Genomic DNA, 20,682 nt, shown 5'->3' on the forward strand with positions numbered 1-20,682 from the left:
ATCAGACAAATTATCTATTCTTCTCTCATCAAGATATAGGCTTACATCTTTACTAATACACCTCTTGAAGTCCTCCAGCAAAATCATATGCTTAAATTTATAAAAATCAGAATCCACATTCATAGAATTTAACCACTGCTCTAACAGATCTTTGATTTTTGCATACTCAACATGGGATTGCTTATCTTGCTTATAAGTTGTCCTAAATTTTACTCTATAGGCTTCAGGAACAAGCTCATAGGCCTTAAGAATCAAGCTCTTAACTACATCATAATTATCACATTGATCCTGAGGCAAAGATGCATAAGTTACTTGAGCTTTACCGGTGAGAACAGTTTGAAGGAGTACTGGCCAATACTTTTTTGGCCAATTAAAACCTGTAGCTACCCTCTCAAACAACTGAAAATACTTTGTTAAATCAGATTCTTTAAAAGGAGGGACAAGTTTAACATTTTTAGCCACATCAAAATCATCAGAGCTAGATGATCCAGTTCCACCTTGTTTCATGCGATACTCATGGTCTGCCTGAATCCTAGCAAGTTCAATTTGTGCCTGAGCCTGTATCTGTGCCTCCTGAATACGAGCCTGAGACTCCGCCTCCTTAGCCTGAGACTCAGCCTCCTTAGCCTGAGACTCAGCCTCCATAGCACGTGCTTGAAATTCAGCCTCCTTAACACAAGCCTCCTGCAAGGCTAGCTGTAACTTAGCTATTTCAATCTGCGTTTGCTCATTTGGAGGAGTTACATTAAACAAGCTTTTATTAATCATGCCAACAATTTGATCTTTAGAATGATGAGAGTGAACTGCAATTCCCAATTGTTGAGCAACAAGCTTAAGTTCATTCTTTGTTCTGTTTTCTACCTCACACACTGTTTGCACATTTGACAAAAAATCCTTGGCTTCATCAAGCATAGTAATAGTAGACATCATGAATAAATCACAGTCACAAAATATCAAGCAATATCCTTATGATAATATCCTGAATATCCTAATAAGAGGTCGCCAAATTTATGTTACGGAACAGAGAAAACTGTCCCGCAAAGTTCTAGGTTCAAAACAAAGAGTTAGGTAAAATTACAAGTTAAAGTTTAATGCTCAAACTAACAACAAAACATTCAGGACTCATAAGAATAATGTAATGGCAAAAAACAGGTTAAATATATGGGTAACTGCAATAGCCTGTATTAACACGAAATTAGCATGAGTAAATTTATCTAAGTCAGCCATGATAAAATGAAAATACACTGGGTAATGCTCAGTTAATGCAAGGTATATTATTACAGATACAAAATATTATTAATGATGACTGACATAAAGAACCTTACATGAATTACAAAAACCTCAATAGGCCCAAGAATTATCCTTACGCTACACAGTACAAGAAAAAATGCAACAACAGTTATACTCAAATTACACACAGCTGCTAGATGGTTGAAGACTTCCTGAGCACTCACAATAATAATAACTGTACAGGGGAGGACAGAGATGTGAACAAAATGAGGAGTAGATCTAAGTGGCAATAATGCAGAGACTGAGCTCATTATATAGGGGCCGGCAGAGCTTGATACAACTTGTAAGAAGGACGCGCCAATGAAGCCATGGGGACAAAGAGTTGACAATCCTGCTCTGAACAACAGAAAGAACGACTTACTCTACTCGCGTCCAGCACGATAATATTGTCATGCATGGGTCATGTGTTGGACCAAAAACGTGTTGGACTAATAATAGAGCTTATGGGGAAAAATGAATTACATGAATTACTGTCAGCAACCCTCGGAAAAGTCACCCTAAATACCTACCATATACCTAAACATATATTGGTACTATTGTAATTATAATAAATGGTACTGTGCTATGAATGATAACTAACCTTTTAGGATAGTGTTGGTGGGCTTGCTGGGAATGGAAGGTGGTATCCAAGGCTGTAGTTAGCCCTACTGGGTCCCCGGAGGATGGCTGCTGGCATCACTAGCGGGTAATGGCTGTTGCTCCTCCTCAACCTCCCTCATCAATCCTTCGAAATCAAACCTCCCTCATAAATCCTTCGAAATCAAACCTCCCTCATAAATCCTTCGAAATCACACTCAGAATAATCCTCGGGAAAGTGCATGCTTCTCACACTGTTGCCAGAGCCCTGTCTCGTGACTGTGGAAAGTGATCGCTGTCGCTGACTCGGTAGAGAATAAGGAGAAGCAACTTTGTTTATAAACTGGTACGCACGCCGATGAGAAGGGTTTCAAAACGATTGATATTTATTCTAAAATATTAAAATGTATTCAGTGTCAGGCTAAATGTTCAATGCTGTAGTACGATACATTCTCTGTCGAGTTGCCTGGGTTTTGGTCACACTGTTTCGCTCGGTAGGAATCCATCCAGATGAATTCCAAATGCCCGTGGTATCGTCGGCAATTTTACCACGTTACCGTTCCAATTTACCATCGTATCCTCGGCAAACCTGGCATGAAGTGCCGTGTGATAGCCTTCGGCTGCCAGGATCTTGTCTTAGTTTTTTATGATCACGTTGGCTTCATTCATGTCGTAGGCCTTGGCAATGTCAACTTTCCTCTCCCCTTTCTTCTTCCTCTCGATGCTTTCTAGCTTGGTGGCCTGAGGGAGGTGCCGACGCTTCTTGGGGTTCTCAGAAGGCTTCCTAGGCATCGTGAGCAGGGTAAAATGCAGTAACAAGGGCAGAAAATGCAGCAAGAAAAAAGCACCTTCCAATGCAATTATGCGACTGAGTGGCTCTGTGGCGGGAGAAATGTAAACAAAACATCACGTGACACCAGAAGCGTTTTTAATTGGGCGGCATCACGATCACGTCACGATAGTGGGCGGGGAAGGCTACTTGATCAGAAGTTTTTCATTGGCTATCATCATCATGGGAATGTCCAGTATGGCCGTGTTGGACCGGGGGTGATCGTGCTAGAGTGAACTCTGCGGATTTGGCCTACTTCTCGGAGCTCTGTGCGTGTTATGCTAACACAGTCGTGTTGCAGTAATTAAATCGTATTAAATAATACTAATTAATTGCTCACCGTGCTGGACTCGAATCGTGCTGGACTAACGCGTTCTGGGCGCTAGGGTACTGTATATATATGTATATATATATATATGGAGCCTCTGTGGTACAGTGGTAAAGAGTGCGTTTTCATACACTGGAGAACAAGGGTTCGCGCCCCGCCAGGGTAATAAACTTTGGGAGCGTTCTTCAGACCACGTACTGCATTGGCGGACACAAGGGGTGCTGTTGTTGAACCAGTGTCGCATTCTATAAAGTACTGTATGCTTGCACTCAGTCGGCTTGCGCTGGCCGATTACACTTGGTTCACAGACTACACACACATCCAAAGCCACTCCAACACTACAATTACACTCAATCCTCGTAAATTGTGTGTTTATAAATCACGGATTCGTAAATCATGGCTAAGTGGCTGTCAGACTGCCGGCACCCTTAAATCGCTGTTAAGTCACGAAAATCGCGGACCTATGCACCGAAGTGGGCCTTTTCCGAGGAGAATCGTAAACCGCGGCATTCAGTTTGAAAATCGCGACCCAACAACCAACCACCACCCGTCCCAGGTGGCAAGTGCGCATACTAATGCCACCACGTTGTTGTTGTTCTTCCTGCCAGGCTGCACAGTACAGACCATCGCCGTGGAGTACGAGAGCTACCTGCCTTTTTTTGTGTACCTTCCCCCCCGCCTCCTACCTTCCATGGCCCCTTCCGAACCCCCAGTGAAGCATTTTAAGCAGTATGGCTTCAAGAAGCAGCTGCAGTTGTTGTACAGTCAATGTTTGGAGCTCATTTGTCGTGTTGAGAAGGAAGCACCCCCATCTCATGCTGAGAGGTTCTGAGTTCTTTCTAACACCACCCCACTCCATTCACTTAAGCAATATCGTCATAGGATTAAGGTGAGATCCCTTGACATTGCTTATTTCTATTAAATACATGCACTGAATAATCCTAAATTTGTGTGTTTGTGTTTGATGTTGCCTAGATAGGTGTAGGTAGGGTGCCGTGGGGAGTGATTGGCCAAAGTCCAGACCCAAATTCATTTTTCACATAAGAGTTTTTATTTATAAACCACGGAATTTATAAATCGCGACAGTGGTCCAGACCCAAATTGCCGCAATTTATGAGGATTGAGTGTACACTTACAAGCACTTCTCACCCTACATACAATCTCTACTAGACAGCCTAAGCCACTTGATAGAGATACATTGGCTGTATCATCCCCACTTCGGTCCAGATAGGCCGGTCCTGCAGTGGACACACAAACCGCTGATGAGATATAATATCTATCTATCTGTCTATCTATCTATCTATTGCCAGACTCCTCAATCCCATTTGGGGTGGCCACAAACAAATCGCCTCCATGTTGCCCTGTCCCTTGCAATTTCACTGCCCTGCTCCCAACTCGCACCCCCCCTCTCTTATATACCTCTCCACCCCATCCCTCCGTCTCATCCTCAGCCTCCCCCTCCCTCTCCCTCCCTCCACCTCACTCACATACACTCTCTTCGTCAGTCTTTCACCCTCCGTCCTCTCCACATGGCCAAACCACCTCAGTGTATTCCTCCTAACGCTTCCTATCACATCCACATCCACACCACAATGCTCCTTTATATCCTCATTTGTCAGCCTGTCTCTCCACGTGACTCCACAGGCTCCTCTTAAATAACTCATTTCCACTGCTCTCACTCTTGATTTGTGTCCTTCCAACAACATCCAAGCTTCACTTCCATATTTAGAGTTGGTATCACAATACTGTCTTGTAGTAACTTTTTCACTTCCATGCTCACTTCCCTGTTTCTTATCACTGCTCTCAAGGAACCAGCAACCTTTCTTCCCTGCTGTACCCTTTCAAGCACTTCACCCTCCAAACCTCCATCCCTACTCATCACACTACCCAAGTACTTAAACGTACTCACATTTTCCAATTCTTCACCATCCAACCTCGTTGTACATTCACTGACTTAACCTTTCTCAAAGACCATCACTTTACTCTTCCCTACATTCACCTTTAGATTCCATTTCTTACACACTCTCCCAAACTCATCCACCAAGCCCTGCAGCTCCCCTTCGTCGTCACTCAGCAACACAGTATCATCTGCAAACAACAGTACAGGGAGTTTCCAAACACTACCCTCTCTCACCAGGGCCACTCCAACATCCACTACCCTACCTTGTACCTCATTTATTACCCCATCCATGTACAGATTGAACAACCATGGAGACTTGACACATCCCTGTTTCAACCCAACCTTCAAAGAGAAAAATTCACTCAGTTCACCATCCACATGCAATGCAGCCTGAGCACCATCATACATACTCTTCACAGCATTCAACAACTTCCCATCTGCTCCATATGTTCTTAATACTTTCCACAATCCTTGTCTATCCACCCTGTCATATGGTTTCTCTAAATCCATGAAAGCCGCATACAACTTCTTTCCCTTCTCTAGAAACTTCTCCACTAAAGATCTAAGAATGAATATCTGATCTACACAACCTCTTCCCTTCATAAATATATACACTATATATAAAATGTATAAGTGGAGGGAATGTAAGAAAACGTTCTGGAAAGAGGTAAAGAGAGTCAGACAGGATGGCAAAGAAGTTAGTCAGGGAGTGTAAGATAAAAATGGTAGATTACTAGTGGTGAAGCGAGGAAAAAGTGAGCAGATGGAGAGAACACTTTAAAGTATTGCTGAACATAGAGAATGAAAGTACTGTAATGTGAGTATAAGTGGCTGGGGAATGGCTGGGAGATGGAGAGATGTGAGAAGAGGGGAAGAAATCAGTAGGATAGAAGTTGTGGAAGCAATGAAGAAAGTTAAAATGAGGAAAGCCCCAGGAATTGATGAAGTGTGTGGGGAAATGCTGAAGCATGGGGGAGAGATATTAGTCAAATGGATGTGGAAGATGTGCAGTTTGGCCTAGGAGGAAGGCACAATCCCGGAGCATTGGAAGTCAAGTATAATTATTCCCCTGTACAAAGGAATAGGGGAAAAAGAAGTGTGTGGTAATCACAAGGACATTTGTCTTCATAGTGTAATAGGAAAAGTATATGGTAGGATAGTTATTGACAGAGTTAGGGAAATAACAGGGGATTTAGTTGGAGAAGAACAGGGAGGTTTTAGGAAGGGAAGAGGTTGTGAAGAAGTGGAAAAATTTCTAGAGAAGGGAAAGAAGTTGTATGCGGCCTTCATTGATTTTGAGAAAGCATATGACAGGGGGGATAGACAAGAATTATAGAAAGTATTAAGTATATATGAAGTAGATGGGAAGTTGTTGAATGCTGTGAAGAGTATGTATGAGTTTGCTAAGGCTGCAATGCATGTGGATAGTGAACTGAGTGAAATTTTCTGTTTGAAGGTTGGATTGAAACATGTATCATTTCTTCATGGTTGTTTAATCTGTATATGGATGGAGTTATGAAAGTGATACAAGGTAGGGCAGTGGATGTTGAAGCTGCCCTAATGAGAGAGAGCACTGTTTGGAAACTCCCTGTACAGTTGTTTGAAGATGATACTGTATTGTTACGGGAAGATGAAGGGGAACTGCAAGGCTTGGTGGATGAGTTTGGGAGAGTGTGTAAGAAACAGAACCTAAAAGTGAATGTAGGGAAGAGTTAAGTGATGGTCTTCGAGAGAAGTGAAGTCAGTGAATGTACAGTGAGGTTGGATGGTGGGGAAATGGAAAATGTAAGTGCATTTAAGTACTTGGGTAGTGTGATGAGTAAGGATGGAAGTTTAGAGGGTGAAGTGCTTGAAAGGGTACAACAAAGAAGAAAGGTTGCTGGTTTCTTGAAAGCAGTGATAAGAAATAGGGAAATGAGCATTGATGTGAAAAAGTTACTACATGACAGTATTTTTTATACCAACTGTGATGTTTGGAAGTGAAGCTTGGACGTTGTTGAAGGGACAGAAGTCAAGAGTGAGAGCAGTGGAAATGAGTTATTTGAGAGGATCATGTGGAGCCACATGGAGAGACAAACTGACAAATGAGGAGGTGAAGGAGTATTGTGGTGTGGATGTGGATGTGATAGAAAGCATTAGGAGAAACACACTGAGGTGGTTTGGTCATGTAGAGAGGATGGAGAGTGTATGTGAGTGAGGTGGAAGGGGGAGTGGGAGGGGGAGGCGAAGGATGAGATGGAATGATGGAGTGGAGAGGGATATGAGAGAGGGGGGTGTGAGCTGGGAGCAGGGCAGTGAAATGGTGGGGGACAGACGATATGGAGGTGATGTGTTTGTGGCCACCCCTTACGAGACTAAGGCATCTGGCAGTAGATTGATAGATATTATGTATACGACTGAATGTGGGACAGTCATATATGTAATGACATTGTATCATTATTGTGACAAGAGGTTGGAATATTTTTGTTAAAGCAGAGTTTGTGGTTCGTCAAAGCCGATCCCTGATTTGTCTTGTTCATCCAGTAATGACAAGAACATAAACCTTATGTGTTATAATGTAAGGCTTAAATTGCCACATTAATATGAATTAATGACATCCCAAGCCACACACAACCTGTGTTAATTATAAACAACCATATTTCCTTATAACAAAAGGTTCAAATTGCAGGCATATGTCATGTAACAGCCTGCAACAGGATGAAACAGTTGGCAGGTATAACTAAATATTGTATGTTACTGATTTGTTGGTGCTTAAGACATAGGTGTATGATAATATGATCATTACTTGATGGATTATTTCACCATTATCTTTTTTTGTGTTCGTTAGCAATGGATGGGAGTGGGGGACGAGAGAGTATGAGAGGCATTTGGTGGAGACTGAGACAGGAACCCATAACGAAGGGTGGTGGAGGTGGGAGCAAGAATGTATGAGTAAAGTCATCATATTTTTCAGCAGATGCTGTTCATCATACTATACTTATTTGTAACATTATAATATAGAACTTAAGTATATAGACAATAACACATAATACAGTGTAGGTCTTCTTTCATTTTGGTGCCTTTCTCATATATTGTGGATAGCAGCAAAGTATTACACATTAAGTGCACATACAGTATATACTTATCCCTTCTGATTTTGATTGTCTGTAAAAACAGTCATGACACATAACATCACCAGCGTTGGCCATTCCACATCAGTCCAACAACGCAAACACTGAGGTTGGGGGAGAGGCGATGGGTGTGGGGTGTTCGATCGCCTGGTCGCTTACTGGCCATGACTCCGGCTGCTGGGTGGGGGGTGGAATTAGTGCTTTCGGGTGTACAGTACCCCTCCTAATTTTGGCAGTGTTCTGCAGTCTTTCGGTTGTTTTTAAGACGTAAAACACATTGCAGTATGCAATATAATCCTAAACGCCAAGAAAACAGTGGGAGGAAAAAAAAAGACTATGCAAAACCCTACCAATATGTACAGTACCCCTCTTAATTTTGGCAGTGTTCTGAGGCCTTTCAGCTGTTTTTAGACATCAAAACACACATTGCAATATGCAGTTTAAAAAAGAAAATGAAACTACCAATGTGCATAGTACCCTTTTCTAATTTTGACAGTTCTGTGGTCTTTCAGCTCTTTATAGACATCAAAACACACATTGGAATATGCAATATAACCTTAAACACCAAGGAAACAGTGAGTCAAGGGAAACTACCTGATATTTGGAAAAAAGCAAATATAGTCCCCTTATTCAAGAAAGGAAATAGACAAAATCCTCTCAGCTACCAACCAGTATCACTGACCAGTGTTGTAAGCAAGGTATTAGAAAAACTGATAAGAAAAGCTTGGGTAAATCATCTAGAAGAACACAGTATTATAACAGAAAGACAGTTTGGTTTCAGAAAAGGAAAATCATGTGTTACTAATCTGTTGAGCTACTATGACAGAGTAACAAACACAATACAGGAAAGGGAAGGATGGGTGGACAGTATCTATTTAGATTTCAAGAAAGCTTTTGACACAGTACCACACCAAAGACTTTTATGGAAGCTGAACCATCAAGGAGGAATTCGAGGCAAACTGTTTTGTTGGATGCAAGACTTTCTCATAAAAAGAGAAATGAGGACAGTACTAAGAGGAAACTACTCATCATGGAAAGAAGTGACTAGTGGCGTACCACAGGGTTCGGTGCTGGCACCAATCATGTTTTTAGTGTACATAAATGATATAAACAGTAACACTGGAAATGAGAGCTATCTGAATATGTTTCCAGATGATGCAAAAATACAATGGAGAATTACTAGCACAGACTCTTGTAGGGAGCTACAAGAAGAATTAAATAAACTTCATGAATGGAGTAGTACATGGCAAATGGAATTCAATGTGGACAGGTGTCATGTAATCAAGTTTGGTAAAAGTGGAAAAAGACTTGATTGGGATTATAAGTTAGGAAATAAAACCCTATAAACATCAGAAAGAGAGAAAGACCTAGGTGTGATTATCAATAACAGACCATCTCCGGCTCACCACATCAGCGAGAAGGTACGGAACATGTATACACTGCTTGCAAATATGAAATTAGCATTCACATACATAAATGAAGACATGCTAAGAAGGATAATAACATCATTCATTAGACCAACCCTGGAATATGCATCAATAGTCTGGAGTCCTCATCTCAAAAAGCATATAGACAAGATTGAAAAAGTTCAAAGGGCCGCTACAAGATGGATACCAAGCTTAAGAGACCTAAGCTACGAAGAAAGACTAAATAAACTGAATCTACCAACACTACAGGAGAGAAGGAAAAGAGGTGATATGATAATGCTATATAAGTGCATATCAGGAAAGGAGAAAATAAACATAAATGATTACTTAACATATGGAGAAGCATCAGCAAGAGGACACTGCAAAAAACTGCATAAGAAGAGAGGTGATAAAGACGTAAGGAAATTCAGTTTCCCAAACAGAGCAATTGATCAATGGAATGCACTACCAAATGAAATAGTGTGTGCCAAAACAATTCACAAATTTAAGGATATGTACGATAAATATGGTTTAAGACACGGGACAGTACGAGCTTGACACATTCCTGTAAAGATACAATTAGGTAAGAACAATTAGGTAGGTAAGAACACACACACACACACACACACACACATATATTTATATGTACTATTATATAGATATAGAGATATATATACACACACACACACATATATATATATATATATATATATATATATATATATATATATATATATATACTGTATAGATATATATAGATATATTTATATGTACCATTACTACGTGTCAAGTGGGGTTGGTGGAGGATTAGTGCCCCTCCCTGTAAAACAATTAACTCTAAGCCCTTGGCCACCCTGTTTGGGATACATGGCGTCTGGCAATGAATGAAAATGAATAATGTATATATATATATATATATATATATATATATATATACATATACAGTATGTATACAGTTAACCCTCTCTAATTCGAACTTGAATAAATTGGATATCGGTTAATTTGAATCTTTTTGACCACCAGACAAATAATTTTAATGCGGATAGAAATACGAATTAAGCGAGACAAGTCTGAACAAGGGTTTCATTCGGGGAATTCCCACCAAACAATGTCTCCTCTCCACACTGCTCAGTTCAGCCTGAGTCTCTCTCCGGAACAGACGTGCTCTGAGTGGTCTCCATCCTAAAATGTGACGTACATTTACCGTACATGTAAAATAGGGGGTTAGATTCTAGGAGCCCCATATTTTTCGTTAAAAATATATTTAAAGATAGGTTATTATAATTATGTCCACTGTAAGACACCCAAGACATTGTGTTTACACACGATGTCACCGTCTGGACACATCAGTGCATTCTAACGTAACCTAACCACTAGTTTTGCCCCCTAATACTCCCCATAAAAATTTTAACCACCAAAGATTGCCACTAAGCCTTTTGAAAGTCCTCATTACCAATCAGTAAAAAACTTCTGACGTAACCAACACATCATTGTCCGCCCAGCATCACGCATATTTCGCCAAGAACCAATTTCGGCACACTGATTTAAAAAAAAAAATGCAGTGTGAAAATATTTTTGAAAATCATTAGTCATCAACAATAAAGGAAATAAAAAACATACTGAAGTTGTCAGCATGAAGTAATTGCATACAGTACATATCACTTTTCAGATGCACACAAATGCAGTAATTGTGAATAATACACAAGTCAGCCAAGCAGTATAATTTGTATGACAGTATAATTCACAAGAACTGAACTCACATAATTATCTTACCCAGGTATTTACGTCAACACTTAGTGTCTTCACATACCATAAGAGCCGAATTTTCTTGACCAAAGACTGTCAGTTAAAAACAGAAGGCAGGTACAAAGCCCTATTTTTTCTTCTTCTTCACACTCGTTGCATTAAAGGCGAAAACATGAATTTTACTGTTCCTTCGTCATTAACTATTTGGTTTTTTCCAACAAAGAAACTATCCACATCGTAAACACATCCGACTCATTTTATCTGTCTGATCATTTGCATTTAAACTCCAACATCACATGTCACTTTGTCCAACAGTTTTACATTTTCCTTTGGAATAAATGCTTTTCTTGTGTTTATAGCACTGTCAGAATGGTTATCCCAGACTAAAGTTAGTTTGGAACTATGCTCAATGCTCAGAGTTCTGAGAGGAAATGAGGAGCAAGAAAATAAGCAAATAAACACTTCTCATCACAGCAACCATCCACATAACACCGAGGCAGGTGGTATGGGACATGGGTACAGTACTGTACTGTACTGTTCAATGTTTTTGTGAAAAAACCATGTTTTAGTAAGTGTGGATGTGCTTTGGGGACAGGGGGGGGGGGGCTGGCATATGCTCTGATAATTCAAATTTTTGGATGTTTTGACATGGGGTTCCCCCCCAGTTAGTGCGAATTAGAGGTTTATACATATATATATATATATATATATATATATATATATATATATATATATATATATACTGTGTATATATCTATCTATCTGTCTATCTATTGCCAGACGCCATAATCCCGTAAGGGGTGGTCATTTGACTTTGAGTTATTTGTTTTACGGTGAGGGGCACTAACCCTCCACGAACCCACTTGTTGACACGTAGGGAGCATGTATGGTTTAACTATATGGTTACCACCCAGCGTTGTAAATGGTTTCTTGGCTTACATGAAACCATTTGGCTTGTCACTCGATGTAAAGCCACCTGTAAGGGAAAGAAAAGCAATAAGAAGTGACAGGAAAGATGGGAGAAATAGGAAGAGAGGAGTGTATATATATATATATATATATATATATATATATATATATATATATATATATATATACCTTCACTACATTAATCAAGTGGTATAAAATATATAATAATACAGTACTGTACACTGACAAACATGTCTTTTATTTACTTTATTGTGGTGCACATAGCTGAAGTGGTCAGGCAGTCTGGACAGCTTCTGGCTTTATCAGACATTTTCCGATATACAGGAATATATATATATATATATATATATATATATCTAACTTTATCAGACATTTTCCGATATAAAGGAATATATATATATATATATATATATATATATATATATATATATATATATATATATATATATATATATATATATATATATATATATAAATATCTATCTATCTATCTATATATATATATATATATATTATATCTATCTGTCTATCTCTCTCTCTCTCTCTCTCTCTCTATATATATATATATATATATATATATGAGGGGCATTCAAAAAGTTTTGGCAACAGGTTAATAAAAGCAAAATTAATTGAGATACACATTTATTGAAGTTCACACTCCTTCAACATACTCTCCTCTAAGGTTTACACACTTCTGGAGCCGTGTCATCCACTTAACAAAGCACTCCGAGTACTCAGAAACAGGTATACTCTTCAGTTCTGAATTTATCCTCCTGGCAAGGTCCTGTTCCCTTCGAAGAGGATCCCAGCAAGTTTTTCTGACAATTTATGGAATAGCCAAAAGTCACACAGTGCCGTCCTGACCTGGCACAACAAGCATTGACAAAATGTTTATATATCTGTGGGAAATGAGTGTTGAATAAATGAATGAACAAAATATGGTAATTTATTTATTTATATATATATTTTTTTGGAGGGGAAGATCATTTATTCATTTATAACATGTAGCAATTTCATAACAATATGTTATAAATAAGGGCAGGGGAGAAAGTTGAATGGAAACATTTTCCGATGTCACACACATCGCTGAGTGAGGGGTGTGTGGCGTGTAAGGTCTGGGCCAGCCCATGGGGGGTCATGCAGTACAGTATTCAGAAGTGGTTGGGTGCAGGTTGCGTTGAAAGAGTTCAAGAGGGTTAAGGCATTGAGCTATATTACTCACCCATTCCTGTGCATCCAGACATAATAAAGTAGATGGAAACACAGTCATGCTTGTGACCACACGCAGGTAACAGAGTACACAAAATCAAAACAAGTGCCCCAGTCAAGACCACCAAACAACAAAGGTCAATTCCAAAGAGGGAAGAGAGTGGAGAATAAGAGTGGTAGGCCTGTGACATCCGTGTTCCATCACTGCGAGGGTTTTTACGATGTTTGAATTTATTTTTTTGACTTAGGTCTATGCAACTAGAGTCAAAATCTGTGCAGATGGAATCAAGTCACAGTAAACCCTTCCTTTAATGAACCTGTTTATACATGACTTTGGATATAATGGACCCCTTGACCCTCCTGAGCAGTGTTTGATGTATGCCAAACCAAGGTCCACTATAGGAAGCACATTCAGCAACTTACCAGACTGGCTTCTTAAATACCAAACCCAGTCATGGTATTTCCTCTTCTCTTCAGTGCAGTATTATCTATTGAAATGAGGGCCAACATTAGTTCTGTATTGCTTATTGATCTATTGTAAATCATGGAACACAGGTCAAACCCACATAGTACTGATTTATTGATGTCTTGTATGTCACACGCTAAATACCTACTGGTCCATTCTTCATATATACTGACCCTCGGTCAGGTATAGCAGGTTCCTGTCGGACGTTTTATGTAATGAACTGTTGGATATACTATCCACCTTTTCTCTCAGTTTGTCTGTTCTAATGAGGTCTCACTATATATTTTTTATGCCATCCAAATTGAGTTTGTGCAAGCAATATCATTGCAAAGTAGTGTGCTACTGTATAGGAAAATTTTTTTAAAGTTCTGACTGGGACTGGCCACTTAGCCAGAGTAACCCATTTTCTCATATTTTATTGCCAGCTTGACTAAAAATATGTAAGTTTGAGTCCTGTGCAACCTTTGCTGAGGGTAGACTGAGGGGGTACCTTTACAGGGTCCACAGCACCTGCCATGATGAAGAGGGATATACGATCATGCACAGAAAAACAAACAGCATCTGAAGGTATAGCATGGTGTTCCCTGTATTTTAGCAGTGGTGTGTCTGTGTGTCTTGTGGCAGGAATCAACCGTATTCATCTGGAGGCACTCTTGCTATTTCATCTCCTGTGCAAATCTAAATCATGCTAAAAAATCACATGTCAGTTGAAGGACCACTGTAAAACATTGACCTGGAAGGATAATCTAGTTACTCTTTAAATTTGTTCATTGAAGCTGTGTCATGTACAAATGCCCTACAAGTACAGTCTGTCTATTTATCTATAGCCAGATGCCATAACCCCCAAGGATCTGTTTTGTCCCCTACACTCTTTAACCTATAGATGCACGATGTACCCACACCCCACACACCACAGATACACATAGCTTCCTATGCAGATGATATAACACTTACATGTACGTACCAAAACGCAAACACAGCTGCACACATCATTCAGCCTTACCTCAACACACTACATGAATGGTTCACCACAAACAGGCTCAAAATAGCCCCAGCCATATCTACAGTGACTCTTCTCACAAACTGGACAGCAGAACACAGTCACATCCCACACCTCACCATAAACAACACTCCCCTACCCCCCCCCCCCAAAAAAAAATCCTTGGTGTAACATACAATACATCAATGTCATTTAAACAACACATCACAAACATTAAAAATAAAATAACACCAAGACTCAGTGCCTTGAGGTCACTTGCCCATACAACATTTGGACACAACGAAGAAACCACCACCACAGTATACGAACAATACATATGTTCAGTGATGAATTATGCAAGCCCCGCCTGGGCTTCTAACCTCACCAAAACACACTACTACACTCTACAGACCATACAGAACAAGGCCCTAAAAATAATCAGAGGCTGCACAGCTACTACACCCACAGACCACCTACATCAAGAAACCAAAGTCCTCAAAGTCAAGGATCACCTAGACATGAGAGGCACCCAGTTTCTTGGTGCAGCCTCCACAAACCCACAACATCCACTACAGTACATGGCAGCACATCCACCCACACCAAGGAACATCAAAACAACACCCAGCACACGATACCATACACAACTACTGTCATCTCTTCCCCCTTGCCCACCTCAGACCAGCTTCCAGAAGCATATCCACACTCAGATCACTCGCCGCTCCATTCAGTCACTTAAAGACAACACACAGCTGCATGCATGGCCTCCTGACATCCACCCTTCTGAATCTTATCTTCCTCGTGAGGACAGGGTCCACCTGGGCAGGTTGAGATGTGGGCACCATCCAGCCCTCTTAATCTACCAGAAGAGGCTGGATGACTCCGTCGCTGATGCCTGTCCAGGATGCAGCACAGCACCCCATACTGTTAAGCACATTATGGAAGACTGCATTGCACACAATCACCTATGCCAACAACACAACATACACTCTTTGAGAGCTCTGTGATAAAGCCCGGTCTCGGCCATGGCCTTCCTAAGGGACTTGGGGCTATTCGGCCAGACTGCTTAGGGAACAACTACTACTACTACTACTACCCCATAAGGGGTGGCCATTTGTCTTTGAGTTCATTGTTTTAAAGGGAGGGAAGCTAAATCACTTCTTGATATATAGGGAACACATATGGGTTGGTTATATGGTTAGTGCCCAGCATTGTAAATGGTTTCCTTACAGGAAACCATTAGGCTTGTCACTTATTGTAAAGCCACCTAATTTTTTTATATATATTTACTGTATTTTATGTACTTATTTTTTAAAATTTTATTTATTTATTTTCTGGCCTAGAACTTGAATCCCAGGATTCCACCTAGAAGAATTATGAGAGATAATTGCAGTACAGTACTTAACATTTGGCATACCTATACTTGAACATGCCATTTTCCACATATTCATGTTAGTTTATTGGTTAAAAATGGTAACAGCTAATCCCATATCACTCCCACTGAAATGTAGAGACACTAAGCTAGGCTAACAAAGTCGAGCATGTTTAACAGAAGGTGACCAGCTTACTGCTATTGATGGCATTGCATGATCAGAAAGCATCTTGTCTCTTCGGTGTTTAAATCAACACTGGGCATTACCATCATGCCAGCTGCAGTGTGCAAACTAGTAAACCACCAGACATAAAGATAAGTAGTTTTGTACTGTACAAAGCAAGTTGCCCAACATCAAGAAATGATACCACTCTTCATAAGCGTGTGACAGTGTGTAGTCGGAAATTAAAATTAAATTTGAAGACATAATACATAAAAATGGAAATTACTCTTGGTCTTACGTGGAAAAAAAAAAGCCCTTCAAAGTAACGTACGTGGCCAGGCAGATGTATAAAAAAGGAGAGTGCATGCACCAACAAGTCCATTCTTCCTTGGGTAGGGGAAAAAAAAAAAAAAAAAAAAAGATGAAGCATACAGGGCATTAACAAAATGTCATTTTCCTACTGGCACAGAGTGCATTGTACAGGGGTGCCAGCAGTCACTGAAAGGAAGCTCTTACACAAAACAGGAAGTGGTGCCAAAGCACAGCAAACCCATCCCTGCCAATCATTTTAGTGCTGACTTATAAACACAACAAGATATATCTAATCAAAGATGTCGCATATCAAATTTGGAGTAAATCAGTAGAAAATTGACAATTTTATGTACATTTGAAATTCTAGGCTCAACCCACCTGACGTTGACCCCAATACTGATAACTAGGGGGTGACCCTCCTGATGTAATGAGGCATGTTATAGGATGCAGATTTGAAAGATGCACTTTTAGGTTTTGGTTTTATGTCGATATGACAAATTTGAAAGGAGTGATGGCAAAAAAATGATTTTTACCCCGTCCTTATTTTTTTTTACATTTTTTGGGCCTACTGCCTGGGCCTTGACCCAATTTGGCACAAAAGTTAATCAGGTGATTAGAGGTTCATAGCTCATCTTCCCTGTAATTTTAGTCAAAATCGCACCAGTATTTTTCGCGTAAAGTTAACAGATAGACAAACAAACAAACAAACAAACAAACAAGCAGACAAACAAACAGGCAAACCAAGTGAAAGCAGTACCCATCCCGAGCCCTTCTGGTGTGGGGATGGGTAATAAAGAGGGAGAAACAAGTAAGTGAAATGTAGGCAGGGTAGACAGAAGTGGGAAATGCAGTGGATAGCAAAGTACTGTACAAGAAAAGATAGCAAACCCGATATCTGCGCACTTCCCAGGGCCACTGATTCGCCACCAAGCAAAGAGATTTCCCAGGATGGAAGATGCAGCAACGTTTTCAGTTTCTTAAAACATCGAGTCAGGTTTTGTATGATTCTTAGTCACAGTAGAATTGAGTTCTTGCTCTCCCAGTGTTGTGGAAATAATTGGTGCAAGAATATCCCCCAAACCTACAGTGCTTGGTGGTAGATGTAAGCTGGCTGATTAGGCTGAGTCCAACACAGCAGTATTTCAAGATAAAGTGTAAGACATGGGAAGATTTTGCATGAAAATTATTCATGATATCAGTCAAGGCATCATGACAGTGTGTGCATATCATCCTCTATGCCTGTGAGGGGTTTCACTACTACTTTGACTGTGTAGATTCAAGCCTCACCCTCCCGACATCATCCATCAGAGATATCCTTAAATAGAGCTGATTGAATTTATCTAGGTAGGTGTAGATTAGGACAACACCCAACCCTCCTCAGTTTCCTGCTTAGACTTGGGTTGGTTGGAACCACAGATGACACATGCCCCACTTGTGGACTTGGTTTGTACAGCATAACCCAACTGATGGAGCATGGCACAGCAAATGCCAGACTGAGATGCAGACTCAACATCAGCAGTGAAGGGAAACTATTGGATGATCCCATAGGGGCAGTTGCTTACCTGCAGTCAATGAATGTGCTGGACTATGCATAGCCAGGGCTGAGCATCAACAACTTTATGGGTTAGAATTAGTAATGTTCTCATTAGTAAGTGTTTAAAAATTTGCTTTGAAGTTAATCTGAGCACTGAGAGTTGCTGAAGTATAATACTGTATTAAAACAAAGCTTACATCGCTCCCACACTACAGTCTGGAAGTAGAGTGGGTCACCATGAGAGATGAAGGCTTCTCATCAGCGTACTGTACTTGCTTGTGTTTGATGAAATATGGAACAATAGAACACTCACACACCAGAGAAACATAGACAATCAGCATTCATATCTTGTGTTGTCCTTGCTTGTCTTCTCACATAGTATTTTTCTTAACAGTCTCTTCCTTTGGTGGCCGCCTTAACTACATAACACTTTTTTCTCACTTTGGCCTCAGGTGCTATTTCTGCTTTCCAGTGACCATCTAACATTTGTGTGTATGCTGCACTGGGGATGTCAGAAACCTGCATGCATGGCTAAAAAATTAAATGAATGCTGACATCTAGCAGCATCTTTATGCTTTAATTTTGATAAATAGCAATGCTCATGCCTGAATCGTAGTCCATAATATTCTTGTTGTAAAGCCAGAGACCTTATAATGTCAATTAATATGTAATTACAGTCTTAATGCTTAGTGCTAATGGGTTAAAATAAATGTAGCATTTTCATGGTAGTAACTTTCAGGGTAATGGAACTTGTCGCATGGTTTGCGCCAATGGGGCTAAGTCCTCAGGCAGAGAACATGGCTCAGAGCTAGATGATTACAAGCCCATGCTAGCCTCCCTGCCGCCTGCCACGCAGAACCATCACCTAGACACTAAGGTGAGCACAGCAGAACATGAGTCAACCAAGCTGATGAATGAGGCAGCATGTGTCAGTGTTCTGTCATTGCGCTATATATTAATTGATATTGTAACTTCCTTTATGTTCAGAAAAATTAACTGCACTTACATTTCATGGCATTCCTGCCATTATGTCATTTGTGTGCTGACTGCTGTTCACAAGCATTAACTCCTGTATATGTCTTGCAGGGAGGCCCAGGGTCGCATGATGATGGCATTGTGGCTAACTCCCTCTTCGATCCCAGTGGAATTCAGATGCATCAGGTACACACATCAACAGTTGCCCATTGTTCTATCCCCTTAACTTGCAGACTGTAGATGTACAGTGCTAAGCTTTATTTTTTCTCTGTATTTCAGTTTTCAACCTCTTAAGAACAGCATTTCTTGGCAATATTAAATAAAGTATTTCTAGACTTCTGAATTTATTTTGCTGCAGATTACAAAGTATGTATCATTCTTCAGGCTTCTGTGCCAAATGAGAGTCTGGACCCTCTACGCGACAGTGTAGGAAACCATAGGATGCTAGTGGCATTGGATGATACAGATGATGGTGATGATGCATCCAGGCAGCTTCTGCAGAGTGTCTCTACACAGCCAGTTTTTTCAAAAAGCATAAAGGAGCGTGATTCAAGGTCCAAATATGACTCTACTCAGGGTGACCAGAACACCTCTGGTCCACACTCTGCCACCCCAATCTATTCCTAAAAGGAGAAGTGCACTAGTTTACAGCAAACTGGTGCCCAAGAGGCATTATCAGTACATTGTGTGATTTTTTTTTTTTTTTTTAATGGAAACTCGTATTGAGAAAACCCAGTGATACTAAGATATATGTAATTATCATGTGTAAATGAGTATAAATGAATGTTTTGAGAACTTATGTGTAACTTTGGCAAGAAGGGAATTTGTAGGTATGGAGCCTGAACACTTTAGACTCTGGCAATCTATTATCAGATGAAAGTGAAGTGCAGTGAAAGATAGAGATAACATCTGTAAGTCCTTATGCTTCATAAACATTTACCAGTATCTTACTGGTCCCCTGACTTGCTTTTTTTATAATCATATTGATTATTAAGGTTCATGTTTAAAACATAGAAGTTATGTATCTTGTTATACATAAAAGTATACGTACATTTTGTAAATTTTATACAAAATTGGCTGAATGGAAACCAATACTAGTCGGAGCTCCCACTTTTTTTTTTTTTTTATTTACAAAGCTATAATTGCCATAAAGTATAGGGAACTCATGTCTTCATACCTATGTTTGGTTGTATTAAATGGCTGCATCACCTCAAGTAGTTAAGTTTAATGAAAGACGAGGCCCCACTGAGGTTCTCGGAGCACCTCACAGATTACTTCGGTTCCATTGTTAGGCATGTGGACAAGCGTTGATTGATGAATGGCTTTGGTGATTTCTGATGGGGCCTAGTCTACATTACTATTGTCTCATTTTGCTAAGTAATTTTATCCTTATATCATTACTGAATGCTTAAAGGTCAATGCTGGCTGGAAAAAAATATTATGCAAAGTTATGGTCTGCCTGTAATGTTTACCCTTATATGCAGAAATGAGTTATATTTAACAACTGATCAAGTTTTCACTGTGGTGGTTAAAATTGTTTGATGATGTCGATGATATCTT

General features: G+C 40.0%; 1 protein-coding gene across 1 annotated transcript in view; it reads left to right on the forward strand.

Annotated features, from left to right (window-relative positions):
* Nucleotides 1-19,749, forward strand: part of LOC145399142 (uncharacterized) — a 313,723-nt gene extending 293,974 nt beyond the window's left edge. Inside the window, exons 22-24 of the mRNA XM_080271880.1 lie at nt 18,863-19,024; nt 19,234-19,308; nt 19,507-19,749. Coding sequence (XP_080128006.1) covers nt 18,863-19,024; nt 19,234-19,308; nt 19,507-19,749 — 480 coding nt within the window. The remainder of the gene's footprint in view (nt 1-18,862; nt 19,025-19,233; nt 19,309-19,506) is intronic.
* The last annotated feature ends 933 nt before the right edge of the window (nt 19,750-20,682 follow it).

The sequence above is a fragment of the Coenobita brevimanus genome, chromosome 47, assembly GCF_032717465.1.
Source record: "Coenobita brevimanus isolate Jiangsu-jjx chromosome 47, ASM3271746v2, whole genome shotgun sequence".
NCBI classification, from domain to species: Eukaryota; Metazoa; Arthropoda; class Malacostraca; order Decapoda; family Coenobitidae; genus Coenobita; species Coenobita brevimanus.